Source organism: Hyaena hyaena, unplaced genomic scaffold (assembly GCF_003009895.1).
Source record: "Hyaena hyaena isolate Hyena2069 unplaced genomic scaffold, ASM300989v1 scaffold_7, whole genome shotgun sequence".
Taxonomy (NCBI): domain Eukaryota; kingdom Metazoa; phylum Chordata; class Mammalia; order Carnivora; family Hyaenidae; genus Hyaena; species Hyaena hyaena.
Window position 1 is genome coordinate 1,527,943 of NW_024080639.1, and position 27,965 is coordinate 1,555,907.

Consider the following 27,965-nt stretch of genomic DNA (forward strand, 5'->3'; position numbering starts at 1 on the left):
CCTGGCCTGAGTGTCTTGATCGGGACCCCACAATAAGATTCATCATTGTCATTTATGCGTGTTGAGTAATTAGCAAGTACTAGACAAGATGTTAATCACCTAACACGCTCGATCGCTGATGATATAGCTCATCCTCTGCGCTAGGCTAGGGGTCAGCACTCCTTTGCTGTAAAGGGCCAGGTAGCAAATATTTTAGGCTATGTGGGTCCTGTGGTCTCCGCGGCAGCCACTCCTGTCTGCCACGGGAGCGTGAAAGCACCCATAGACGATACAGAAGCAGAAGTGTGGCCGCGAACCATACAACTTTATTTTATAAAAACAAGTGATGGGCCGGATTTGGCTGTAGGCTGTACTTTGCTGACTCCTGCTCTAGATTTTACTATTGTGACTTTTGCTTGACCCGTGTGTTTGGGGTGAAGAATCCCGGCCTGATTTTAATATCCTGCACCATAAATTCCAATGGCCTGCTTGGGGACTTAACCCCCCTCTCCCCCAAATTTTGTGGACCTTTGTGGCCCAAGGGAAAAAGAATTAATGGCACCCAAGCTATTTTCTAGACTAACAGAATTCTTCTCTGGGCTGGATTTGGAGGGGTAGCCTGTCCTTGCACCTGTGAGCCATCTTGAACCATCTTCTTCTTCAACAGACTTTAAGTGTATTTGAGAGGTGTATCCAAGAATGTCCATAGTCTTCCCGCGTCTTAATACATGCCAGGCACTTGCAATCCAAGTCCTATAATTCACCTTCAGTAACTCAATTTCTCCCATCTGGGCTTTTACTGCTCCATCTGTCAGATGGGTGTGATGTGCAAAAATTTCTCTTTGGGAGACAGGCCTTTGCAAATGTGGTAACTCTTGCTTCCATGGCCAAACTGCTGCCTTATTCTCAGGCTCTGTGTTAAAATGAGCAAGGGGGCTGAGACCAGGAACGCTCATTAGGAACAGGGCTTTGAAGACAGGGACCTGGTGATCCCAGCACAGAGTGGTGTTTAGGAAGGGATCAATGAGCGTTAGAAGAATCCATTTTGGCTAAGGCTGAGAAAAGGAGCCAACACTACCAAGTGTTGGCAACATGGCGGCCAAAGGCAGGCCTGGGGCCTTGGCCAGCCTCCCCGCCTACCTCTTCCACCCTCAGCCCTACACCCTCCTCTCGTTGTGCCGCAGCGCAGAGGCCCCTGACACAGCCACACTTCTGCTGTTTTGCGTGGGCAGCGTTTCGCTGGCCCGTGGCTGTCAAATTCACTTCGACTTTGGCCTCAGCTCGGGCTTCATGCTTTCAGAAAAATTTCCCCCACCGCCCTTCACTTGAGGTCCTTGGCAGGGATGCCGCTCTCATTCTGCACGCACAACTCACTTAATGGGCACAAAGAAATGGGAGAAAGCTCAGGAAAAAAAAACATACAAAAAACCCCAACCCTACCCAGCCGAAACCTTGGGAAATCTAACAGGGCCTGCATTTCTTTAAAAACTATACACAGACATTTCTGGTCGAAGTGAAACCATGCTCCTCACAGGGGACTGGAGACAGCGAATGAAGCCTTAGTCATACACAGTTAGTTTCAAACTTATGTTACTGCTCACAGGGAGAAATCAATGTACAGTATATTAAAAACAATCGCCGCGGCCCTTCAGTGATCCAATAGTTTAGCTTTGAATGCATTCAAGCTAATGGGGGCTTTAATGGCTTCTGACAGATCATTCCATTGATCAAGAGGCATGTATGAAATACGCTGCCTATGAAAACTCTGTTTTGATTTGGAGGAGAAAAAAAAAAAAAGCATAAACGTCCATGGTAAACAGGACTTGATTGTTCACATGTTCACCGAGGGGCCGCTCAGCCTGACCCTGGTCGGGAGCAGAGGAGGGAAGGACAGTGGGAATCCTATATACCTGGCCTCTGTTTTCCCGCCTCTAATCAAGGCATAATCAACTGGAAATCTCTGTCTGAAGCGTTGCGGGGTGGGGGCAGGAAGGTGAGCAGAGGTCCAGTTTTACTCTGTTGGATGAGTTATGAGCGGTAGCCTTCTTTTTTTTTTTTTTTTTTTAAATATTTTTATTTATTTCTAGGAGAGAGAGAGACAGCGTGAGCAGGGGAGGGTCAGAGAGAGAGGGAGACACAGACTCAGAAACAGGCTCCAGGCTCTGAGCCAGCAGTCAGCACAGAGCCCGTCGCGGGGCTCGAACCCACGAACCGCGAGATCATGACCTAAGCGAAAGTCGGACGCTCAACCGACTAAGCCACCCAGGCGCCCCATGAGCGGTAGCCTTCTTTAGCTGCGCTGAGGAACGGACTCGGCCCTTCCGGGGCCCTGGGGCTGCTCGGTTGACTGCGAGAGCTCCAGCGTGACAGACGGGATCCCCTCTTTGGAAGGATGAGCAGGGTTTCCAGCCAGGGCGACGGTTTTGCAAAGAAACTAAGGGAAGAATGCACACGCCGCTGTCCGGGTGTGGGCCCCAGGGTGGCACATACCTCTCCGCAGCTGTGGGCATTTCCGCAGGGTGCTCAGGGGTCCGGAAAACTTTCCAAAGGGGCCCTGGCCCTACGCTTGGGCAGAAGGTGTTTACATTCCCCTGTGTTCCGATTGCCTGTTGGGGCCTCGCCTGGGAGCCGTAGGCAGCTCCTGCCTCACACTTGGCCTCACCTGATGGGAAGTGAGGAAAATCCTATACGCCAATCGTGCCGTTGCCCATCAAAATCCAACGGGTCTCACCAAATAAATACTCATAATCTTGCTTCCTTGCATCTGCATAGGGCTTCAGCGTTTAGAAGCGTTTCCACTGCCTTCTCCATTGGGGCAGGCCCGGCAGCGGTGAGGACCTTCTCCTGGGGGGTCTTGTTCAGCTCGCAGACCCTCTCCCTGCCCCGGAAGCTGGGAAGGGCAAGCAGGAAGGCTTTGAAAGTGGCCCCACTCAGGGCATGCTAATCGGTGGCCTTTATTTAATCATTGATACCTAGCAAGTCTGTGAAAGGGGCTTCCCGCGGACAATCACTAAGGGAGCAGGTCAGAATCGTTCTCAAGCACCGGATCCAGAACAACTGGGCTTTTCCTAAATTTCCGGTAGAACGGCCTTGACCTTTGCATCCCCAACCACGGCAGGCACAGAGCTGTCCTAGGCCAGCATTTCCCATCTCTCAGCAGGAAGCTACCGCACTTACCAGATTAAAAAGCAACAGGGAAACCTTGGCTCTCGAAGCACTTCATTTGTATTGGGGCCATGTTTAGCGAGTGGCTTTTGTAAAATTGATGAATTTTGTCTAAAGGCAAGTGCAGACAGGCAAACAGATCTGTAGCTGCTGTGATCCATTTAGCTTGACACACGTGTGCAGAGCAACTACTTTACCTCGATTCTTTCACGACTGATGAAAAGTAAACGTGGGCCAAGTCATGCACTGCATCATTGGAAAAGAATCACTGAATCTAGTGCTGGAAGTTAATTAATGCTCCCCTCCCCTCGAAATAGACTGACCCTGCTGTTCAGACATTCAGAGTCAATAAACAATTGTTGTACACAGATCATCCATCAGAAGGTGGTGGCAAGAATTTTTTTAAAGCAAACCTCAAATGGCAGCGGGTGACCTCATCCTGGTGGAGAAATAAGAGTACCGAAGAGTCATTTTTCATAGCATCTCATTTATAAAAAGTTCCATGCCATCTGCCTAGAAACAAACAAACAAACACACACACAAGCCAGGAGCTGTGAGGCACAAAGGGGAGAATATAAATGGTAACGGATAATTCCGGCACAAGGTACGAGACATGACGTGAATCACTTAACACACACGGCCGTGGTGACGGAAAGGTCCAGTGAGCCGGGCATTACTGTCATCCCTGTTACAGAAACAACGACCGGGTGGGGCGCCTGGGTGGCTCAGTCGATTAAGCGTCCGACTTTGGCTCAGGTCATGATCTCATGGTTTGTGGGTTCGAGCCCTGCGTCGGGCTCTGTGCTGACAGCTCAGAGCCTGGAGGCTGCTTCAGATTCTGTGTCTCCCTCTCTCTCTGACCCTCTCCTGCTCATGCTCTCTCTCAGAAATAAATAAAACATTAAAAAAATAAATTAAAAAAAAGAAACAACGACTGAGGCACAGAGAGGTCGAGTGATTTGCCCACATCACAAAGCGACAACTGTTATCAGAGGAAACTGGGAGAATAACCTTGTAGCTTACACCTCACTGAAGACATGCAGACGGAGCGCTGTGGAGGGTCTTTTCGATGCCACTCCTCCAACATCCCAACAACCTCAGGTGGGAGATACGCTATTGTTATTCCCATTTTGTGGACAGGAAAACAGAGGTTTGAACGGAAGGTAGCCTTAAGTCACACCCAGGACCAGGATTCAAACTGAGTGGGGTGGTCTGCAGCCAGAAGCCTCTATGGGCACCCAGGAATCACAAGGGTAGCTGATCAATGGTAGTGGGATGAATAGATCAGGGGCACAGAGGGGACCAGTTTTCAATCATGGGAGGAGGGGCTGGGCTCATTATCTGGGAGGACGTCTTGCCTCCAAATGGTACGGAGAGCATAAGGGTTGGGACTGTCCTGTGCCGACGGGGTGGGGGTGGGTGTATCATTTCCCCGACAGCCTCCGAAGCCGGCCTCGGCCTCCGGGACCCAGCCGCAGGTGGCCCTGTCCTGCAGGAAGTCATTACTAGTGCTTTTCCCCTTCCCCACCCCGGCCTCTAAAGCTGCCCACCTTTCCGGCAGCGACCATCGCCACCGTTACAACACTCCTGGGCCTTTCCTCCCCTTTATGGTTGTCAAATTGATTTCACCACTGGGGTACCTACGGCTCTCAATGAGACTTAATTAAAAATACCATTTAATCACAAAGTAACAAAGGCACACTGGATAAATGGCATTACCACTTCAGCACGTCCTGATCCGCTCTCTCCTCTCCTGCTCAATCTGTTTGGATGAGAATTGCCTTTTCAAATAAGAATCCACCCCTCCCCCCTCCCCCACTCTTCCATGCACTTGCCTCTGACAGATCTCCAAAATAAACAGTATTTAGCGTGGCATGGATCCAAATGTATGCAATTTGCCCAGTGGTAAAATCAGCCCTAACTAGAGCAGGGGAAGGGAAAAAGAAACTAACAACTAGAAACCAAGGAAAAAAACAACAGTTGCATTCGAAAGTACCCTCCCCTGAAATGTGGAAAAACCTTGTGCTGAATGTAGGGTGTCCATTAAATAGGACCTATGGAATCTCATTTCTGGCATCCCTCGATTCCGTGGGTGATGAATTCAGAAGCTTATTACTAAAATTGTGTCACAAGCGATGCCATGACCCCCGCTTTTTCTGTCTAGCGCTCCCCGTCCTGGGTGGGAGGCTGCGGAGGGGCTGCGGTGCGGGAGCTGTTTGCAGGGAGGCAGCAGGGCGAGGCGCCCCCCACGCAGTCGGAGAGTCTGCAGGACACCTGTCCCCTCTTGAGATCTCGGCCCCCGGTGTAGGAGACCCTGTTAGAAAGAGATACCTTTGGGCGGCCCCTCGGCTAGCTCAGAGACACCGTAGACTGGCCAGGGCCATCATCTCAAAGCGCAAGAATATCACCGTATGTTGTCCCGGCGCAGAACCCCTGGGGTGTTTCTTGGGGCCCTTGGGACCAAATCTACACGCTCTCTAGCTGCCTCTCTCGCTCCTACATTTTCCTGCCTCAGGGCCTTCGTGACTGCTGTTCCTTTTCCTGGAAAGCTCTTCCCCCTCCCTGTCCTTGACCTCCTAATCGAAGCCGGCTCTCATCAGTCCCCAGCACCCAGCGGGTTCCCTTCCCGGCACTTCCGACTATCTTGTTATTTTTCTGCTGGTTTACTGTCTGTCTCCCCTTTATGAGTTCCTGTTTTGGTCACTGCACATCCCTGGCACTCAGCATGGGGGCTGGCACAGAGGAGGCGTTGGAAGGCAGGGACATGTCCTTGGATGCCCAGGGCTCACCGCCGCCGTCGAGGTGTGGTGGGTGGTCAAGAAAGGTTTGTGGGGGAAGGCTTGAAGGGAGAGGGACTCAGGAGCACCTTAGTGCACAGGGAGCTCATCGGATCACTTGGCTCAAGATGGCTGGGCGCCGGGCGTGGGGAAGCTGGGCAGGAAGCACGTGGGGACAGCTCACGGAGGTCCCAGGGCCAGGCTGCCTACTCCCTCGACCACACACATGGCCCGAGGTCCCAGGAACATCCTTCCCTAGCTCTCAGGGGAGAAACAGGCCTTCCCTTGGCCTTGCAGGAACTCAACTGATGGCCAGTGCCCGCTGCAACCCACTTTTATCGTCTCTCACCGTCCTTCCTTCTACCCACCCGAACCCCCCCGGCAGGGGGTACATGATTCTCAAACACGCGGAGCTCATGCTTCCTCAAAGCCATCGTTCCTTCTGCGAAAACAAGATCTCACCTTTTGGGTTCACTTATGGGTAGTGGCTTCTCCAACCTTGGCTGACCCCGCCTGGAGGCCTTCGAGAACTGTCTCTACCCACTAACCCCACCCAAGCCAAGGAAGCCACCAGCGTGCAAGGAGAAAAGAGCAGAGCGCCTCCCTCGGGTTCTTATCTTCTCCTTTTAATAGTTTTATTGTTTACGAATGTTTTATGATGTACACGACATATTACTACAAGTAGTTCACAAATAGAGCTCAATAGTAATCACACATATCGGGGTTAAGCACTAAACACGATTATCTATTTCTACGGCAGGGGCGCAAGCAAGTGGGTTTGGAGACTGCTGACAGGAAGGGGTCAGGTTTAGGAAAAATGATGAGAGGGAACAACCAGGGCCGTGGAGGGCTCCCATCACGCCGTAAGAGCGAGAAGACACTACTTAGCTCGTTGCCATGCCAGGATGGAGGTCTCGGAAGGCCAGATGTTCGGAATTCTACAGAGAATACATACGCTTTTATTTTAGGTGAAATCTCCCAAGGTCTAAACACTGGCATCTAATGAGCTTGAACACAGAACAAGCACTGGGACTAAATAAAATGGGAGGTGCCCGGGCTGTGACTTCTATGTGCCCCACGCTCCTTACCGCCACGACTTCATTTAGCCTCGACATCAGCCCTCTGAGGTGGCACCTCCTGTCTCGTCTGCTGATGAGGGACTCAGGACTGAGAGAACCGAGTCTCCAGCTGATGAATCCCTGGCTTCTCTGGGTAACACGGCCTTTCAGGGGTTAACTCTGCAGATGTGAACTCTACCTTGAATCAGGGGGCTCTAATGGCAGGATGGAGTTTGGTTCTCTGTGTGCCTCAAAATGGGCCACACGGCTTTTCAGCTTCCAAACTACTGCTGTAAGCCGCTATGAGAGAAGGCAATGGGCTGGGGCGAGGGGCTGACTCCTTTCGTGATTTCCGGGGTCACCGAAGGGCAGGAGCCAAGCCAAAAAGGGACAAATCTAGTACAAAGGGCGTGGGGAGGAGGGGACAACGTCTATACCAGGTCAGCTTTGCTGACGCGTAAGAATACGAATATTTACTGGGTATCTAACTACCTGTCAGAATTCGTTCCATGCCTGTAGCTAGGCTATTCCACTTCATCTTCACCTCATGAGTTGGGTGCCTTTAGCATCGCCATTATACGGAAGAGGACACTGAGGCAGGTGACATGCCAAAGGGCATGAAGCCAGAGCGTGTTTGGATCCAGGCACTCTAAAACCAGTGTGCCTGGATTTTAATCTCTTCCGTCCATCACCGTGCTGATGCGCCGATGTCACCAGGAGGGGGTCCTGGGGCTCCGCAGGCCTCAACGCACCACCTGGCCTTATGTACGAATGGGGCAAATTCTAGAAAAATGCATATGCAGGCCAAACCCATGAAGCAATACAAACAGGGTGGTGTCTCTTTCATTAGATCAGGGAAACTTCCTCACGACAGATGTCAAGTGTATTTTAATTTTCGACACCTCTTCGTTCCTGGGGGCAGATACAGAACTCCTAAGTTGGGCTTTTATGTGGGTCTGTCTCACAGAAGGGCAAGTGGCTACTCTTTAGTGACTCGTTCCGCCCACAGGGCAGGAACTACAGACAATGGAGAGGAGACTCTCCTGCTCTCAAACTTTTTATCGAAGTGTGACCCGACGGAACTTTCTACAACGATGAAAATGTCCTGCGTCTGCGCTGCCCGATACACTAGTCACCAGTCACATGCAGCTGTGAAGCACTTGACACATGGCTAGTGCAGCCAGGGAGCTGAATTTTTAATTAGGACTGGAACTGAATTTAAGAAGCCACACCCAGCTTGCGGCTACCATATTGGACGGCATGGCCTCTAGAAGGTGTTGTGAGAAACTGAGGGGAATGGATCTAGGTTCTGTGCTCCCCCGAATGACTTTAGAATCTTTTACTCTACAGTCTCTGAAAAGGCTTGGGAAGGTGGAAAGTAGGTTGGGCTCTGTCACAGGCTGGGCTCACAACTGTCACCTTGGCCCTTGGGAGATGAATGGCTCACCTTAAAAATCCAAGTGGGGAAATAGTTATTTCGGGGGTGGGTTTTCGTTTCATACCAAATCAGATTATAACACTTGTGTCGTTTTTAAACATTTTAATATTCATGGGCTCCATTCCCTACTCTTTCCAACCGGGACCCAGGATCTACAATCTAAAGGCCAAGTCTACCCATATACTGCGATGTCCGAGCCCATGACGTGGCTGGAGGAAGGAAGCCAAAACTATCTTTTCCTCCTCCACCTAAGACTTGTGCTCCCTCTAGGGTTTTGCTTCCAGAAGCAGACCTCGGAGCTCTGAAACAATGTCTGTGAGATCAAATGGCAGAGGCATCGAGGGGTCATCCTTTTCCCAATATGGCCGACACTCTGGCTTCTGACCCGCGGGTAGAGTCCGGGCAATTCGGGACTGGCACCTGGAAGAGTAGGAAGAAGAGGAATTAATCCACGGGAAGAAATTCCTGGAAGACCCAAACTCATGTGCGGTTTGGAACGACACTGCCCAACATTCCGGATATAACCCTCTGTGGTGGTGGTGGTGACAATGTGAAAGAATGAGTTCACCAGGCAGCAAGCAGGTGCTTTTAAGATGGAAGAACTGTTCTTCGTGGTGCTGGAACTTCTTTTTCATGTTTCAATATCTGCTTTGTATCATCTCCAGTGGCTTCCACAGAAGCCAGTCACCCAGGGAAGTTCAGTTACTCTGCCTTTATTTATTTATTTTTTAAATGTTTTATTTATTTTTGAGAGAAAGAGAGACAGTGTGGGCAGGGGAAGGTCAGAGACAGAGGGAGACACAGAATCCGAAACAGGCTCCAGGCTCTGAGTTAGCTGTCATCACAGAGCCCGACACGGGGCTCAAACCCACAAACCATGAGATCATGACCTGAGCCAAAGTCAGACGCTCAACCGACTGAGCCACCCAGGTGCCCCAGTTACTCTGCTTTTAAAATGGTGAATTATTTTTTTCATTATCTCAACCATTATTTAAAGTGTGTGATTAAGCCATTATCAGATTTAAATGTTTGTGGGATTTCAATGTATTACTAGATTACTGGGAAAGATTAAATTGAATTTACTGCATTAAAACGTCCAAGAATAGATTAAACAATATTACAGGCTGGGATTGACTTTGGAGATTCTAGAGATTTACAAGTGTCCCAGCCTGCTGTTCTCAGGAAAAGGCACTCCAAGGAGAGACCCGATTTATAAGGATATATGCAAATAGAGGTTAATAATCATTTCCACTGATGAATAGGTGGGGAAAACTTCCACAAAATTAAATTAAAAGGCTAGCAAGAGTTACTCCCTAAGGAAAACACTTAAATCACGGTTTTTATTAAATGGATTATTCATCAATAGTAGAGAAATTAATTATCACATGCAACTAAATTATAGCCTTGTAGGGGGAAAAAAAAAGTTGAGGCAACACCATCGCCACCCTGGCAGGCATCTACCTCTCGGAAAGACCGGCTTATTTAAAATTGGTCTGGGAAAGCTCAGTGGCTTTGGCTTTATTCGTCTGCAAAACGAGGATCAGAGAGAATGAAACACAAATCGCAACAAGAAATGAAGAGTTTCCCAACTGTCTTGGAGCGCAGGGCAGTGTAAGCGTATATACCCAAAAGGAAATACGGTGAGTCCGCTTGAAAGAGCCGCATGGGTTCTTCCCCACCCCCACTGTCTCTGCATTGTTCTCTAAATCAATTAAAAAGTGGTTCTTACCCACGATTTGTCTTCCGTGTAGGGCCAGCTATGAAGAGATCAAAGAATGGAATCTCCTTGGCCCTCCCTACTTCCCAGCGTGATGGTAGAGAAGGTTCCTAACTAAAAGACATCTTCTTCTCTGGGGAGTTATTAATGGTGAGGGGATCCCCACGGGAAAGCATACTTCAACTTTACACCTATTTTCTCGTGTGGTTAATTGCTATACCGGCATCCTATGCACTCAATCCGTCGTACATTACACGTAACATTCCAATATATCTTCGGCTCTCCGCATCAGACCCTGATAATAGCGTCTGTTAACATGCACTAAGTACTATTATGTAGCACATCACTTCATAAATAATAAGATTAGCTGACCTCAGGGCCCCAAGAAGAGTAATGTGTTTAAATGTTCTCATTATTTATTTAAAACAAGAATTAAAGCAACAGAAGCTGCTTTTGACAATCCTCTTAGCATAAATATTAAACTGTTTGCACCGATAAGCCCCACACAGCACTGAAGAACAGAGGGTGCGTTCTGCAGACTACTTAATAATAGGTGTTTGACACTCGGCCGCTTGCTGTCGTGGTTCTGAGGGTGCGTCTCTGTAGTTCCAGAGATAGTCTCTAAATCACATGAAAGGCATGGAGGGGAATTAATATTCAGGAGAAGCTGCGACTAATTACAAAGGAACTCGGCAAAGCTTTTTAAATTGTGCTTTCTCTCTGCTTCAGAATCACAGAGTAATGCTCAATTTACTAGGTAGGGAAAGTTATTCCAAATTGAGCATTTCAGCCTCTCAGCGGATAAATTATCTGCGAGCACATTATCCCGGCTGGCAGATTAAAGGGCTATGATAAGTGTCGATCCACCTAGAATATCATAAGGTTTGTGAAAAGTCAATAGCAATGCTTTTTCACCTGTCAAATGGGTTTGCCCCCTCACTTTGAGAAAGAATTGCAAATATTCAATCCTCTGCTGCAGAGGTTTGCTTCTGCCGTGTTCTAGAAGCTTCCCACCAGCTTTTCTTCTGGGGAAAGGTGCTCTGTGATTTTCTGCGACCAAAAGCCTGCCTGGTGTGAATGCCGGTTCCTTTCCATCCAGGTCCTGAGAGGCTAGGCGCTCTGTGCACTCACTGCCTCCCTCTGGGCCAGAGGTAGAAACCTTTGTTGGGTTTCTTTACGGTCATAATTCAGATTTTTCCAGGTCGCTTTGAAACTCCCTTTAAGACCAATGCTCCTGGCCAATTTCCAAAAGGCGGTGACGGGGCCCAGCAGAGGGCTCGCTGTTTTGGCTGATGCATTTGCCTCCAGGGAGGATGGCCGTGGCCACCTCAAGTCGTACTGTCCGATTCAACACCGTGCCAGACGGTGGAACTCTCTGAAGAAGGGACTGAGAATCGCGTGAAGGCATGGCCGCGTTTCTGTTTTAACTTCTCTTGCTCAAATCACTCATTCTGCCTCTTTCGGGCTCATCTCCTGAGATGGGGCAGGAGGGAGGTTGAAGCGCCGTGGTTAACGGTGAGTGAGTGAGCGAGTGAGTGATGATGATGATGATGATGATGATGATGATGTTGATGATGATGATGATGATGGGAATACTAGTACTTACTTTAGGGCTGTTGTAAAGGTTAAATCAATTAGTACCTGCGGAGTGCTCAGAACACTTTCGGGCATGGGGTGCCTGGGTGGCTTAGTCGGTTAAGCGTCCGACTTTCGCTTGGGTCATGATCTCGCGGTTCGTGGGTTCGAGCCCCGCGTCGGGCTCTGTGCTGACTGCCAGCTCAGAGCCTGGAGCCTGTTTCAGCCTGTGACTCCCTCTCTCTCTGACCCTCCCCTGCTCACGCTCTCTCTCTCTCTCTCCTAGAAATAAATAAAACATTAAAAAAAAAAAAAGAACACTTCTGGGCATGCAGTAAGCACTCAGCAGATATTAAATATTATCACTGCCATTACTTCCACGATGAGCCCTAGTGAAGGATAGGTGATAAAGTCAAGTGTGGAATTACCTGTGGTCCCTGTGGCTATCCCCTCTCTTCATACCAACTGAGTGGGTGGCCTCTGGACTGGCTCTTTCTAGCAGCTCTGGAGGTACGGAAGGAGCTCTTTCTGGCTTGAATCAAACTGAGCCTGTGGCTGAATCCTATCACAGTGTGATACTCCAGGACCCTGAAGCGTAAGCAGTCTAGCTTTCCAGGGACGGGCTAGAACGCTCAGATTCGGGACGGCTCAACAGTTATTCCCGAAGATCTAGAATTAATATAAGGTGCTGTTGTCGGACTCTCTGAGTGGCGGCTGTTCCGGATTGACTCGGCATTTACGGAAAAGAAAGTCGGATTGTTGCTTAGCACACGTACTCTATGGTTCCGTGCGAAAGAAAGGGGCCCCAAGTTCTCTTAGGAAGTGCTGACCTTCGTGAACACTTGCAGTCTGTGTCTATCCCTACCTCCCCCACCAAGAAGGCTGGACTTTTCCTGCAGGGAACCCGTCCCTTCCCCGTGCTTGACCATGTGGTTTGGGGGGATTGGGTTCATCTCTACAGCCGGGGGAGAGCCTTGACTGACTGCCTAACGAGTACACCACACTCTCCCAGCCACGGGAAGAGGCTTAGGGGGAAGCACATGACCCAATCCAGGGCAAGAGTGGGGCACTAACCCAGGGACTGGTGCGGGGACTGCGGAAAAAGCCTGTCTTATGTCCTGTGAACCATCAGGGTGCACCATCTGGGACCGCCACGGTCATTTGGCTACATGCAGCAAGGGGCTGGCTCCTGGGGGATAGTGTTCATAGCTGGATCAAGCCTCACCTGAAGTCTGTGCTTAGATATTTTTCAGGTTCACAATTTGTTATTGAGTTACGTCTTCCTGTCACTTGCAGCCAAAGAGTCCCAGCTGATATGTGGGCCATGCTCCCTACCTGTCAGTTGCTACCCCCCCCCCCGCCCCCGCGACATTTTACTACACCCTCTGTTGCCACGGGCCTGTCTGCCAAGGGGACATGGACGATCTTGCCTCCAAACTGAGATGCGGCTGACACGGTGTGGTGCATGGAGGGACCGTCCGGGTATGAAGGCAGGAAAACGCTGGCTTTTGCTTTGGGTTCAAATGATATTTCTATTTGAGGCGAACTTCTCTGCAGAAAACAAGGGTGCGCTGGTGTCATCCAAATAGGTCCCTGCACGCAGACAAGCCAGCTTCAATGGCCACAGCTGGGTGACTTTTCTCAAGGAGGTTAAAAGAAAACTACCCTACACTCCGGGCTCCCAAGGAGAGTAGATCATTCCAGACCCACCCAAACAGTAAGAAGGTGGTCTTTTCCGCTTTCAACCTTGTCCTCTCTATTCCCATCCTAAAGCAAATCCTATTTTATTTATTTAAATTTTAAACGTTTATTTATTTATTTATTTATTTTGAGAGAGAGAGAGAGAAAGAGAGAAGAGAAGAGACTCTCAGGCAGGCTCTGCGCTGTCAGCATGGAGCCCGATGTGGGGCTTGATCCTGTGAACCGTGAGATCATGACCGGAGCTGAAACCAAGAGTTGGATGCTTAACTGGTTGAGCCACCGAGGCATGCCAAGCAAACCCCATTTTTAATGCTTCCTGGTGAGCAAATAAACTTGGATCTACCCAGAAGCCCCTGGCCCCTTTCATGAAGCGTTACAAGGGAACAAAGGAAAATAACACCCACGGCATCTCTCTTTCCCTCTCAAATGCACTTTATTTATTTATTTTTAAAATATTTTTTACTTCTTTCTAGGAGACAGAGAGAGAGACAGCGTGAGCAGGGGAGGGTCAGAGAGAGAGGGAGACACAGATTCTGAAACAGGTTCCAGGCTCCGAGCTGGCAGTCAGCACAGAGCCCAACGCAGGGCTCGAACCCACGAACCGAGAGATCATGACCTAAGCAAAAGTCGGAGGCTTAACCGACTAAGCCACCCAGGCGCCTCTCAAATGCACTTTATTTGGATTCCAAGGACTCTATGAGCCACGCCCAAAACCTCTCGCTACTGAGGAATGGTTCTCCGTGAATGACGCGGGGACATCACTGGCAGCCAGTGAACAGTGTTGGCTGGTGGGGTTGGGGGGGTAGAGGGGGTGGAGGGGTAGCAGCCCCTTCTCTTCCCACAGGTGTAACTCATACAGGGCCTCAGCAATGCTGATTTCCCCCAGGGCCAAACTTACATCTGGGTGACTGGGATTGCAGCTACATTAGCGAGCACTGGTCACCGTGCTAAAATTAACCACTTTAGCTAAAGTGTGTGTTAATTATGGGTATGCAAGCAGTCAATAAAAGGTTAATGCAAAAGTCAAAGGATAAATTTCTTCCCTTATTGCATCACTTCACAGACTAAATGACTAACATTATACTTTGTGTTTTTAATCAATAGGTTTTACAGTAATGTGCTGGCCATTGATTTTAAGAAAACATACACGGTCTTCCTCCCTGTCCCTAAATTTTGCAACAAATAAAGAAGGACAGGTAACATTTACATAACTCTTGGTGACATGATGAAGATTTCAGGAGAAATAGTTCTTGCTAGAAGATTCAGCAAGAGAAGCCCACTTACAAAAATACACACACAACGAAAACAACCAAAAAACCAAAAAGTCAAAAAACCAAAAAGCCAAAAAACCAAAAAACCCCACCCCAGAACTTGATGGGGAAATATTACTAGCCACACACTGCGGAGCAGACAAGAAAAATAAACTCCTAGGAGGGAATCTTTTAGTGGGAAGCAAGACAGCAACTCCTGATTAAAATAATTACATTTTGTATATTGTTTAAATGTCCAAAAGACTCTTAAACCATAGCACTGTTTTAATTTGATTGTTACAAACTAAGAGAGACAGGGAGGTGGGTGTTTGATGCCCATTGTGAGGGCTGCCTCACCCACAGTTAACTGAGAGGAATTGGAAGAGCAAGGCCTGGGCCAGGCCTGGGTATCATCTGGCCCCTTCGAATCTGGCCCCTTCGACTACATTCCACTGTGGTCATGCATTTCCATGGGGACAAAAGGAGCCCTGTCCCCTGACCACTTAGCTGCTCTTGACAAATTTACATAGTTAGGAGATTCCAAACCATTTCAGGGGGAAAGGAGGAGCAAGAATTTTTTTTCCTTCAAGTTCTAGAAGAACTATTATTACAGCAAATGATTGACAAAACTGCCTTTTCATTCTACTGACTTTGAGTTCTGGCATAAGCATCTATAAAATCTACAGAAATGAAAGATATGTGTTCATCTTCTAAGAGCATAAACTACTTTTCTCATAGACTACTGATTATGCTCCTGGGAGAAATCTCTCAACCTGTTAGTTTCCTTAAATGTTACATGAAGTTAGTGCTTCTCTGTTTCACTGGGTTATGTGAAGATAAAACCAAATATGTATACAAAAGCCCTTTAAAATAGGTAAACTATCACACAGATCTATAATTATGCCTCAGTCTCCCTTTTCTCTATGTATAGATACAGGTCCTATTTATTTTATTTTATTTTATTTTATTTTATTTTATTTTATTTTATTTTATTTTATTTTTTATTTTATTTTAATTTCAGAGAGAGAGAGAGTGTGAGCTGGGGAGAGGGGCAGAGGGAGAGAGGAACTTAAGCAGGTCCCCACCCTGTGCAGAGCCCAATGCAGGGCTCTATCTAATGACCATGAGATCATGACCTGAGCCAAAATCAAGAGTCGTACACTTAACTCACTGGGCCATCCAAGAGCCCCAAAATACAGGTCCTATTTAAAAAATACAACTGATTATTCAATGCTGGCCAGAGGCGCTTGTAACGCTTATAAATAAAAATGAAAGAAATCACACTTCTAAAGGTGAGACTAATTTAAACTAGCAACTTCAGAGGCAGCTGGGTGGCCCAGTCGGTTGAGCGTCCAACTTCGGCTCATGGTCCGACATCATGGCCATGATCTCATGGCCCGTGAGTTCGAGCCTCACGCTGGTCTCTGTGCTGACAGCTCAGAGCCTGGAGCCTGCTTCCGAGTCTGTGTCTCCCTCTCTCTCTGCCCCTCCCCCCGCTCGTGCTTGCTCTCTCTCTCTCTCACTCGGTCTCTCTCTCTCTCAAAAATAAATAATAAACATTAAAAAGAAATTTAAACTAACAACTTTACCAGGAAATAGCCAGTGACTAAAAAAGTACACTTCTCTTCAAGTCAGAGGTTTTTTTTCCAGACTTGTAATTTACAACGAGGAGTTGACAGTCATTCTGGCTGATGTTAAACAGGACTCTGTCTTAGGGTAACAGCCACATCAGAATGCGTTCCCTCAAAGGACATAAGCCAGCATGGAGGGTTCACATCAAATCTACATTTAACCTGCAAAACCCAGTGGCCTGGATCAGCACGAAAATAGCGGGAAGTAACGATGTAATTGGACAACAATTTCCTCTATGGCCTTTTATGGTTTGGAGGGAGCGGGAGACCAACACAGGTCCGAAAGTTCTCCGTTCTTCCCCTTGTCTCTGGGACCAAGAGCACTGCGGCGTCTTGGCATCCAGGGTGATTCCCGTGTCTAAACAGAAGTATTCCTCATACACCATACAGCCTAAATCCCGGACAGTTCCTTATGTGCAACTTCAGGGATTTCCAAACATGATTCTCACTCTCAGGGATATCTACCTGAAACACTACATTTCAAATCTCACCTCGAGTAAGAGGCCACCCCACTGTACTGTTTTTCTTGGTCTCACCAGGCTTGGCTCCAAATAATCTGTCTCCACCATGAGAAGAATACGCAGTCCAGTTTATAATAAGTGATGCTTTTCAAAAGAAGAGTGAATGAGCTAACACATTTAGGATTTGCCTTCGTGGACTTTCTGTCATTGCCATCACGGCACTGTGGGCAACTCTAAAAATAAATGGCCACCCTGTCATATCTATCAAAATGGTCCACTTTGACAAAGCTGGTTTTATAAAAATAGGCTTCTTAAATCTGTATAACTCAGTTTACCCACTGCGGAACCACCAGGCAAATCCAATTGCGAAATGAGTTTCAACAAAGGGCACGTTCACTCTCTCTTTGAACGGCTTTTAATCTCTTGCCTCTGTACCACATGTTAATGTTTCCAGATCAGTAAAGTCAACACACATCATAATGAGGCAAAGCCAAACTTTGGCCCGTGGGTCAGCTTTTTTTCCCCCTCTCTCTCTTTTCTTTTTTTCAGGTTGATATACCTTTCGCCTTGGTAGTATTTTTCAACCACGACCACTTGAGAAGGTAGGCTTGGGTTTACGTGTGGTTGTGTAAGAGGCAGCACAACTCATGATGTCTGCACTATCTACCCACTGGGAAGCGACGGGAAAAGTACCGGCAAGGCCCGCTGCTGTAAAGGACTTGCGATCTCCAAATCTGCGTGAGACTCAAAAGGCAGTTTCCATGTAAACAGTGCTTTTCATGGTTTCCCAATTCTTCTACTACCTATGATTTCTCTGCAATGTACCATGAATAGACTATAGAGTCCATTAACCATGAATATTAGGGTTTTTGGTTTTATTTTGTTAAATGAAAAAAAAAAAACATTTAGAGTTCCGACTTGGGACTCCAAGGAGAAAGTTCTTTTGATAAGGGTTCCGCCCCCCCCCCCCGCCCCCCCGGGTTCACGGACCCAGGGTTTCTTCCCACTCCACATCACTGCTAAGGGCTCCCCTGGCTAATGGTGGAGCTCCATCAAAGAGGGGAAGACTCTGGGGTAAGGGATAAACGTGCCTCATTAGTACCTCGGGGAGGTCAGGAGATGAAGAGAGATGGGTCAAAAGAGCCCCTTGCTGGTATAAAAATCGGGGATACTTTGTGGAGAAAGAAGGGCTCGAAGGCCATTCTGCTCTTTCCTCCAGGTCCAGGGGTACCTTTCCCTTTTCTGCTTCTACTGCTGACATCTGCCACCTCCCCCCGGGGCTTTTTCCCGGCCCATGTGATTATACTCTGCCGTCCCCACGCCTCCCTACCCCTGAGACTGCTTCTTTAAAAATTTCGGACGTTCTTGTTGCCATGGGAGAGAACTATAAAGAAATTCTATCTTGTGCCAATGGTCTTCCAGCGACAGCTCCCCTCAGACCGAAGGGAGAGTAACAATGCTAATAAAAACATCACAAATTGCCAACAATAAGTGCCTGGCACTTCATACATCTACTTAAAGAAATATTTGTCCTCAAGACGGAAACGGAGGCCCAGAAGAGTCATAGGCTCGTCCTAGACCCCACAGGGGAACAAAGGTTAGAGTCAGGACTGGGTACAACTGCCTGACTCCAAATTCAAGCTCTTTGCATTATTCCAAAATACCAACGTCAAAAGAATCACGTTGGGTCCTTGTTAAAAATACAGATTTCCAAAGGCATCTAGCCCCAAGTCAGACCCTCCAGTGGAGGGCCTCGTCAGTCTGAATTTTTACAAGGGACTCTTCAGGTCACGCCAGTTTGGGAGAGCTGGGTGCCGCGTTGACCTGTCACAAAAGACCACAAAGATGCTAATGTGGAAGGCGGAGGGGCGCCATGAGGGTGTGTCTGGGTCCGTGATGAACTCACAGTACAGTCATGTCCATTTCAGGGGACCCCAGACCCAGACTGGCAGTGTGGCTCCCTGAGCAAGCAGCTGGTGACTCTGCGAGGTCCGGCGCACAGAGCAGGTCTCTCGGAGCCGTCCCCTTACGTCAGGGACTCCGACAGGCCCGTGGGACCACTTCACATGTGAGACTGCTTGGCCTACCGCTGGGGTGTAAACCCAGGGGGCGGAGGGTTGAGAACCATTTCATCACCGGGTTCATTTGGCGGCTTGTCAGTTACATAATGCTAGTGATGAATGGGCTACCTGGACAGCTCAACGTTTAGGAGCCACTGACCTTTGATCTCTGGTCACATGATAGGGTCACCTGAAACTTGCCTGACTTCTACCTGGCCAACGGTAACAATATAAAGGTCAAATAGGGCGGACGATTATATGTATCAAGTCTGAGGCAGCTTGGCCAGGAGCTTTGAGAGAGGCCGGGTTGGGTTCCCCAGTGCACAAAGCTATGGAATCGTTGCAGAAATGCACTCGGACAAAAGATATACGATTTCAAAGCGGTCTAGAGTAACTTTCTTTGCAAGGGAATAGAATGAACTCATTATTTTTAAAAGGGCAACAATGAAAACAAACACTTTGGAAGAAAATATATTCTGCCGGTGACTCTGCCGTCAGGAGGGGGGATTCAGGCGTATGACTTAATGGGCAATACAAATGCTATCCCTGCAGCCTGGCAGAAGGTCCAATTGGATGCAATTACTGGAACAAAATCCCCACTGGCTAGTATCAAGCCCTCTTTTCTGCCAGAGAATACGGTTTCTCTGCTGTCCTGTCAGCACGGGATCCCACAAAAGGCCGTGATTGACAAAAGATAACCCTTTCCAAATTTCAGGACTTCCCTGCCGCTTGAAACTTAAGTAAAGTTTGCATGGGACCGTCTCAAACTTCAGAAAGGGTCCAGAATAACTTATGATCAGAAGTTCAAGGCAGCTGTGCTTTGTAGATGCACTATAACACTACATATAGAATATTAAATATATATATTGTATATATTTCTTCTTACAAATCTGAAGACTTTGCTTTTTGACTATTTGATTAAATTCCATTTCCTCGGACTCTGACAATAACAGTCATGCAGGTAACCGATACAGTTCTGAAAACGAAAGCTTAAAAGGCCAGGGTCACCGAGTTGCAGAATCTAGAAACTTCATAACCCCTGCGAGAAGCGGGCATTACAGAGCAATCTGATTTACATCAAAAGCCTGGTTTCTACAAAGGATTTTCCCCTGCAAAGTCAAAGACCAACAGACAGACTACCACCGGAGCATAATCTACTCATACTCCTGAGAGATGAGCCCAGGAAAGGACAATGGCTTACAGAATAAAAGGCCAGCTGTTCTGACTTTGGAATGCTCATTTGAGTTGTAAGCTGTGAAATAAATTTGAGTTGATGGCTCCCCCATCTGCTCACCTGTCAGTCTATCTCCACTGTACTGCTGTTTCTAGAAATACTTCCGTGTCACCCGCTTAATTGGTTTTGGGATGCCGAGAAACATCTCCCGAGTTTATTTTAACCTTATTCCGAACATGAGGCTCACTGGGCCTTTGTTTCTCTTCTCTTCTTTAAAGAACATTCAGGGGCAGGTCAAGAGCACTCATGGTAGAAAACACACCAACGGTGTGGGGCAGTGATGCCCAGAGTTAGAAGACGGTGGGCCAAAACAAAATGCCAATTCATCAAAGACATACCAGCCTTCTGATGAGTTTCTGCTCTGCACTGGTTTATAAGGGGAGTCAAAGTCAAAGTTCTTACAACGGTCTGCAAGTTCCTTTGGGACCTACCCCCTTCCCTACGTGGCATCCTGACTCTCACGCCTTCCACCGTCACTCAGTGTTCGCTTTGTGACAGTCTGTACTGGCTTATCGGCTCCTCCTAGAACAGGCAAAGAACGCTCTCAGGGTTATCTGCTGTTTCTCCTACCTTGAAAACTCCTCCCCTAAGGACATCCATGTGGCTTGCTCCCCCATGCCATCAGGTCACTGCTCAGAGTAGTCCAATCAGTGAGGCCTCCCCTTCCCTCCAACTCCTACCCCAGCACTCCCCATCTTCTCTCCTTGCCCTGTTTTTCTACACAACACTGGATACCATTTAGTGTGTGTGTGTGTATGTGTGTGTGTGTGTGTGTGTGAGAGAGAGAGAGAGAGAGAGAGAGAGAGAGAAAAATAAGCTCCCTGAAGACAGGGATTTCTGTCTGTTTTGCTCACTGCTGGCTCCTCTGAGCCTAAGGCAGAGTTTGGCATATTGTTGGAACCACATTAACTACAGTGAAAAGCACACACGATTGAAAACAACTTGCATCAGAACCTGACTTCTTCAGAATTTCCCTGTCACCTAACCAATGTTATAGTAACTATAGTAAAAGCACAAGGCACAATCAAAGGAGGAAGAACACTGAGGCGAGCCAGTGCCGAGGGCGGTACAGCAGGGAGAACACTGGTCCGGGAATTTAAGATGTAGCTCTGCCATGTCCCTACTCTGCGTCCTGAAGCCAAACCTTGACGCCCTGCTCATCGGTACTCAGGTCCGGAAAGTGAAGGCTTGCATGAGACGGTCCGTAAGCCTTCTCCCATCTCTGGAAAACTGGGATTTTTGCATATAAACATAGTTCACCTCCATATACCTCAGCTCATGTGACCCTCACGATGAGGGTAGGAAAGAGAGGTGTTACCCTGTTGGGGAGACAAAGGAAGCAGAGGCTTCAGGTCACACGGCTAGTACGTCACAAAGCTGGGCCCAGAATTGAGGCCATTTGGTAGGCCAGCATTTTTCTTTTGAACTGCACTTCCTCTACTGGTAGAATTGAAAGTATTACCAGCCGCTGTTACTCCGATGCATAAACGAATTTTGCAGGCAAGTCCGAATCCCCTCAGGTCACAGATTTCCACTGGGCACACCTCTGCTCTAGCCAAATAATGCATGGGTCCTCCAAGCATGGATTCTCTTGCCTTCATTCCAAGATCTGAGGTAAGGAACCGCTCTGTTTGCTTACAGACGTTTTATGACATTAACGGAATTACCCTTGGGTGCGGCTCTTCCGTCCGGGGGCACGGCGTCTATGCAACTTGGCATCAAGGCGGCTGTGCTGACAAGGCTGCTGGAATCCCAAGATGGTGGAGACATCCTAGCCGCAAACCCAAAGCAAATCTCCATTTTATACCTCGAGGGACTGAAGGACACCGTCTCTGCAGCCACCCTTTAGAAATTAAACATCATCTTACCCGTATAAATATCTAAGCTCCTGGGTCCAGTGATGGAGAAGGGTGATAGTGTAGCTCACTAAGCGCCTGCCTTACTGATAAAGCCCAGATTTGGGCAGAAAGAGTATTGTTACCGCTCTGTGTATTCATTCATTCATTCATTCATTCTTCAACACATATTTACGAGGTACCAGGATCTACAGATAGCAGTGAACTAGGACAAAATCCCAAGTTTCCTGGAGGTTCCGTGCTGGTAGGGGAGGACAGATAATAGATGCGTGTATCAGTTATAGACTTTGCATTTAGCTGCTAGCAAGGGGGACTAGAAACCATGGCGGCTACAGGAGATAGAAGTTTATTTTTCTTTTGCATTAAAGGAGTTTGAGAAGGTCAGGGGACAGCAATCCAGAGACATCCAGGACCTAGACCATTCGATCGACTTTTCTGCTTAGCTGACGGCTATCATCCCTGAGCTCAGCTCATGGTCCAGGGTACTCAGGCCACCGTATCTCCAGTCCCAAGGAGCAGGAGAAGGGGCAGAGGGGTAAAATGTGCGCTTATCGCTTCTTTTTTAAGGGAGGGCAGGAAGCTACCCCCTGCCTCTAGCTCACTGGCTAGAACTCAGTCACTGGGCTGCAGAAGGGGTTGGGGCTGTAGGTTTTTAGCTGGATGCGCTGCCCTCTTCTTTTCTCTGTCAAAACCAAGATTCTACACTAAGGAAGAAGGAAAGAATGGGGGCAAGATGAGAACGATTCTCTGCCGCACAATGGAAGCAAACAGATCGTAAGCCTGTTTCTGCTGGAGACAAACGCTCTTGAGAGGTGGGGGAAGGGCGATCGTCATAGGGGTTGCGCTAAACATCCCTCCGGTGGGCGGAAGAGTATTTTAGGGGACAAGTCGGGCATGTTCTAAGGGACAGCAAGGGGGCTGCTGTGGCTGAGGGAGGGTGATGAAGGGAAGGGGGAGAGGGGATTGGAAGCCACTGTAAAGACTGATTCTCTTCTAAGCGAGATGGGGAAGCTGGGGAGGGCTTCATGCAGGGGTGCAACAGAATCTCGGCCCGTCCTCCGCAGAAAGCCTCTAGACTAGGCATTGGGTCATCTCATGAGTAAACTCCTCTGCTTGACCCACACACCGTGTTGGGTTGATGAAGCAAAATATCCTCCTTAAGACTCTTTCCAGGCTGACAAGCCATGTCCCACACAGGGGCTGGGAGGGGGGAGGGCTCTGAACCTGACCACCCTAATGGCTTCGATGTTTTGTTCCCCTGTGCCATGGAAGAGAAAAGAAGTAACGCTGAAGCCTCCAATATTCCTAAGTTCACCTGATGTGTATCTTCTGAACTCATCGCACAACCAACTTATGCTGCTCTTTTTCTTGGAGGCAGTATCGGGGGGTGGGGGGCGGACTGTGGACTCAGGCTGATTGGAAGTGAGGTAATCCTATATGCTGAGAGCCGTGGAAGACTGAACAGGTCTCTGAGTTAGCGCTGAATCCGCTTCTAAAGTGACTTGGTTTGAAAGGGGTTTTGAAAAATCGCACTTCAATGGAAGACGGGCCAAATGCTGAAGTCCCCCAGCCAGTGTCTGAGGCACTGTCAGCGACACCACCAGTACCCTTCGAGCCTCGGGAGGGAAGGCTGAGCGGCTGGAGAGACCGCCTTAGGGGGTTGCAGTGCGGCCTCCAAACTTCAGGTTAACTGGGTGGGCTTATTAATTAATCATCACGACCATAACTGTCCCGCCTGGGCACCTCTGCAGGAAGATAAGCCGCTATCTATTCATTACTTAACAGTCTTGTATACTCCCTCGACCTGAATGGGCGGTCGCAAAATCTCACACTTCAGGGCTTTGAAAGCTGGGGCTGCGGTGCCTTCCCCGTCTGGGTGATCTCATTCTCCCAGCACCAGTGTTCACATGTGGGGTGACCTTGGGAAGGGCACTCAGGCAGCATGTGCTCATCTGTCAAGGTTCGAGACAGACACGGTACCCTGGAGTCACGTCTGAGAAACACTCACGCCTGGACCAGTACCGGCCACCTCATCTCACAGCCCCCTCTGGCTCTGGGGAAGAGGGTTTTTTACCAGCGGGGAAGATGAGTGAGGCCACGTCCTTGCCACATGCCAGCTAGGGACTGGGGTGGGGGTGGGGGTGGCGCGGGAAGACTAGAGAGTGTCTTTGTGCAGGAAAGACACCCTTAGGCCCTCGCTGTGGGTCCCAGGTGCTTTCTCATTTGCCAAAACCCAGAAGGTCACGAGGAATCAAAGGACGACATCTGCTTGTGCAGGATGTCATTATAGAGGGGTCCGGGAACACGAGGCCTGTTACAAGTCACCTTTCCGGCTCCCAAAGACAGGCCGATTAATGGAGAAGTCCGGCTCCTCGCTGAGCGTTACAGGAGTGGGGGCAGCTGGGACGGGGCCAGGGCTCGGCGGTGACTCGGACAGCACAGCAAGGGCTTGACGAGCTGCTGTAAGCCCTTGCCCCCACGCCCGGCCAGCCAGGGAGCCCCGCTTCTCAGCAGCCTGCTAAGCTTGAATTTACACTTTTTGGAAGCCTGGTCCTGCAGTTAAGGCCACCTGGGAGTCGGCACAGGCTACCTGACTGAGGGTCCGTTATGCTCTCCCTGCAGCACCAGCTGAGAGGTTAGCTCGAGTGAGGCCACGGCACCTGCGAGAGCTGCTTGCTATTCCTCATTTAAATTGCACTTCCTCGCTGGAGATGGACTCGTGAAGGTTCTGGTGCCCCCGAGGCAGCCGCTGGTGAGTTATGAGGCCGGGGGGGAGGGGGGGGGCTGGAAAGGTGCCACCAGCAAGCGGCCCGCCTGCGTGTGGTGTGAATGGAGCGGTGGACAGCGCAGTGGTCTCACTCTGGCCCCCGACCGGTGCCACTTCTTGCAAGTGAACAGGGACAACAGCAGGGAAGGCAGTTTTCAGCGCTGCTATTTCTAAGGAGGAGGAGATTTTGAGTCGCAGCTCACACCACGCTGCTTCTCGGTGCCACAGGGAACCACGTGAGCGTTCCCGGGGGGGGGGGCGGGCAAGGCGGGGGGGTCTCCAAAGCCCAAGTTTAGCTTCTTTACAGTTTCACCTAAAAGGGTGGACCACGTGGACAGCCTTCTGGGAGAGATTCGTTTGGGAGGCCCGGGAATGCAGACTAGAAGCATTATGTCCTTTTCCAGCTGGGTCTTGTGTGAGCACCGGGAACTATGGGTACTAACTTAAAATGATTTATAAAGTTCCTTCCCAGGAGAAAGGCTCCCTCTGGACAGGCAGGAGTGAGTCTGTGAATTATTTCTCCATATGGGTCTAGTTGGTGGAGGAAGGAGCAGATTCAACCGGAAAGAACCTGAAACTTTGCCAAGGTAATTCTTGACACCCATGACCAGCTCTTGGAGACCTCATATTTGGCAAACCTCTGTTTTTAGGAGCTAATCCTTACCTCATACTGCCTCAGGTTAAAGGCGAGCTGAACAGACTTGAGCTTAACACTTCTGCGGCAGGGTCAGGAGACTAGAATCCGGGTCTTGGGAACCTTGGTTCACTGTGGGCTTGCTTTTTTTTTTTTTTAATACATCGTAACTGTTAGCAGCAAACAGTTTTTAAGGATCTAATTTATGCCAGATGGGGTTCTCGGTGTCTTTCCTCACACAGTCCTAATAACCCTATGAGGCTGGTACGATTATTATCCCCATCTTACAGATGGGAACACTGAGGTGCTGGGTGCTTTTGTAATTTGTCCAAAATTGTCAGAGATTGTGAGTGATGTGTCCTAGATATGAATCCCCAGCACTCTGGCCCCAGGACTATGTTCCAAAACCACTACACTCTGATGTGAACGAAACAATGTATACTCCCAGTCTGACATCTAATGATACAGAAGCATTTATATAATGAAAAACCAAGAGCCTCTCATCTAGAGTGCCCCGCTGGCTCCGTAGGGAGGGCACGTGACTCTTGACCTTGGGGTTTTAAGTTCGAGCCCGATGCTGGGTGTAGAAATTACTGGGGGAAAAAAGAAAAAGAGTCTCCCATCTAGTCCATCCCACCCTTGGACTTGTTTCTAACGCTGCTATTTCATGATGCATCAACTTCAGATACTATCTGGTGGCTCCCTGCAATGGTACAGGAGGCTCTGGCTTGCCGTGATTCTGCGCATGTGGGAGTGGTGTTTGTGGAGTCCCGTCCCCGGACATGGCCCCCGCGGACCATTCACTCTCGCTCTGAGTCAGCGGGCCTGTCATTTCCTTTAAACAACCTGCAGCAGAGGTGACACTCCGACAGTTCCTTAGGAAAGTCCGACAGCCTCTGTTCTTGTGATTTTGGGAGTCCTGAGCCTCAATGCAAGAAGGCTGGACCCTGGCTGCAGAGACCACGTGGAAAGGCCACTTGGGAAAGAGAGAGAGAGAGGCCTTACAGGATAGAGTCTCAGCTGAACCCAGCTTTTCTGTCCCAGCTGCTACCTGACTGTAGTGAGGCAAGGCCCCCAGTGAGGCCAGCAGAAGAAGCTTCTATCCTTGAGCCCCAGTCAACACCCAGAAAGCCGGAGCCTTCTGTGAGAAATAATAACTGGCTATTTTAAGGCATTTAGTCCTGGGGGGATTTGTCATGCAATGAATAACCGAAAATAGCGTTTTCTGTATTTTTAGCTCCTTACTTGGATCCGTCTGTAACTGTAGATGATATGCTGATGTTCTATATCTGGTTCCATTAACTTTTTTTTTTTTTATTGTGCTTGAAATACACAGAACATAAAATCCTCCATTTCAACTATTTTTAAGCATACAGTCCGGTGGTACGAATCGCATGGTGCAAACATCGCCACTGTCTATTTCGAAAACGTTTCCATCATCTCAAGCAGAAACTCTGTACCCATGAAGCAATCACTCCACATTCCCCCTTTCTCCAGCACCTGGCACGTGCCCTTTCCGTCTCCATGAATTTGCCTATGCTAAACAGTTACAGAAGTGGAATGACACCATATGTGTCCTTTTGTGCCTGGTGTATCTCCTCTGGCATACCGTTTTCAAGGTTCCTACATGTTGTAGCATATATTAGAATTCAATTCCCTTTCAAGGCCGAGTAATTCACTGTATGTATGTAGCACCTTTTATTTATTTATTTATCTGTCGATAGACATTGGTGTACAAGTATCTGTGTATCTGCTTGAGTTTTGGCGTTCAGTTCTTTTGGGTATATACCCAGGAGTGGACCTGCTGGGTTAGATGATATTTCTACATTTAACTCTTTGAGGAACTCCAGAATTGTTTTCCGAAGGCAGTGCAGGACTTTACATTTCCACCGGCAGTGTAGGTAGGAGGGTTCCAACTTTTCCGTATCGTTTCCAACGCTATTTTTTAGACACATGAATATAGCCACCCTTGTAGATGTGAAGTAGTCTGTCATTGTGGTTTTGATTTAAATTTCCCTAAGGACTAATGATGCTAAACCTCTTTTCATGTACTTATTTTGCCATTTGTATATCTTCTTTGGAGAAATATATAATCAAGTCCTTTGCCCATTTTTAAATTAGGTGGTCTTTTTGTTGAGTTGCAGGTGCTCTTTACATATTCTGGACACGACACCTTTATCAGATACATGATTTGCAATATTTTGTCCTTATTCTCAAGGTTGTCTTCTCACTTTATTAATAATGTTCTTTGATGCACAGACACTTTTAATTTTGGAGAGGTCCAATTTATCTACTGTTTCTTTGGTTTAATTAACTTTTGGCAGAGTCTCTCAGCTTTCCCTCTTATAAGGATAAGAGTACCCAACGTAGGAAGAAAGACTGAGCCAGATAACAGCATGAAACAAAGTTGCAGGAGTGTGAAATACCTACTGTTTCATGCACTCAGGAAGGATAATTTCCATATATGTGCTATTTTCAAGTCAGTTGCTGGTTTTCACCAAAGCAAACCTCTACTTAACAACACTGTTAACTCAACTTTGAGTTATTCCCCAAACCTGTCAGTCATTAATGGGAACTTAATAAAAAATAGTCTAGAATCCTTAATTTACACTTACTAAGATTGGAAGTTTCCATTTTGCACTTCTATAGATGTATCTGACTG

At 48.3% G+C, this 27,965-nt stretch overlaps 1 protein-coding gene across 2 annotated transcripts in view; it reads right to left on the minus strand.

Moving 5' to 3' along the window:
• Window positions 1-6,526: 6,526 nt before the first annotated feature.
• FTO (FTO alpha-ketoglutarate dependent dioxygenase) overlaps window positions 6,527-27,965 on the minus strand; it is a 391,330-nt gene continuing 369,891 nt past the window's right edge. Inside the window, exon 9 of one of the 2 annotated variants that reach the window (XM_039241761.1) lies at window positions 6,527-8,837. In XM_039241761.1, coding sequence (XP_039097692.1) covers window positions 8,684-8,837 — 154 coding nt within the window. In that variant the 3' untranslated portion in view covers window positions 6,527-8,683. The remainder of the gene's footprint in view (window positions 8,838-27,965) is intronic. The other variant, XR_005530153.1, reaches the window with a different exon arrangement.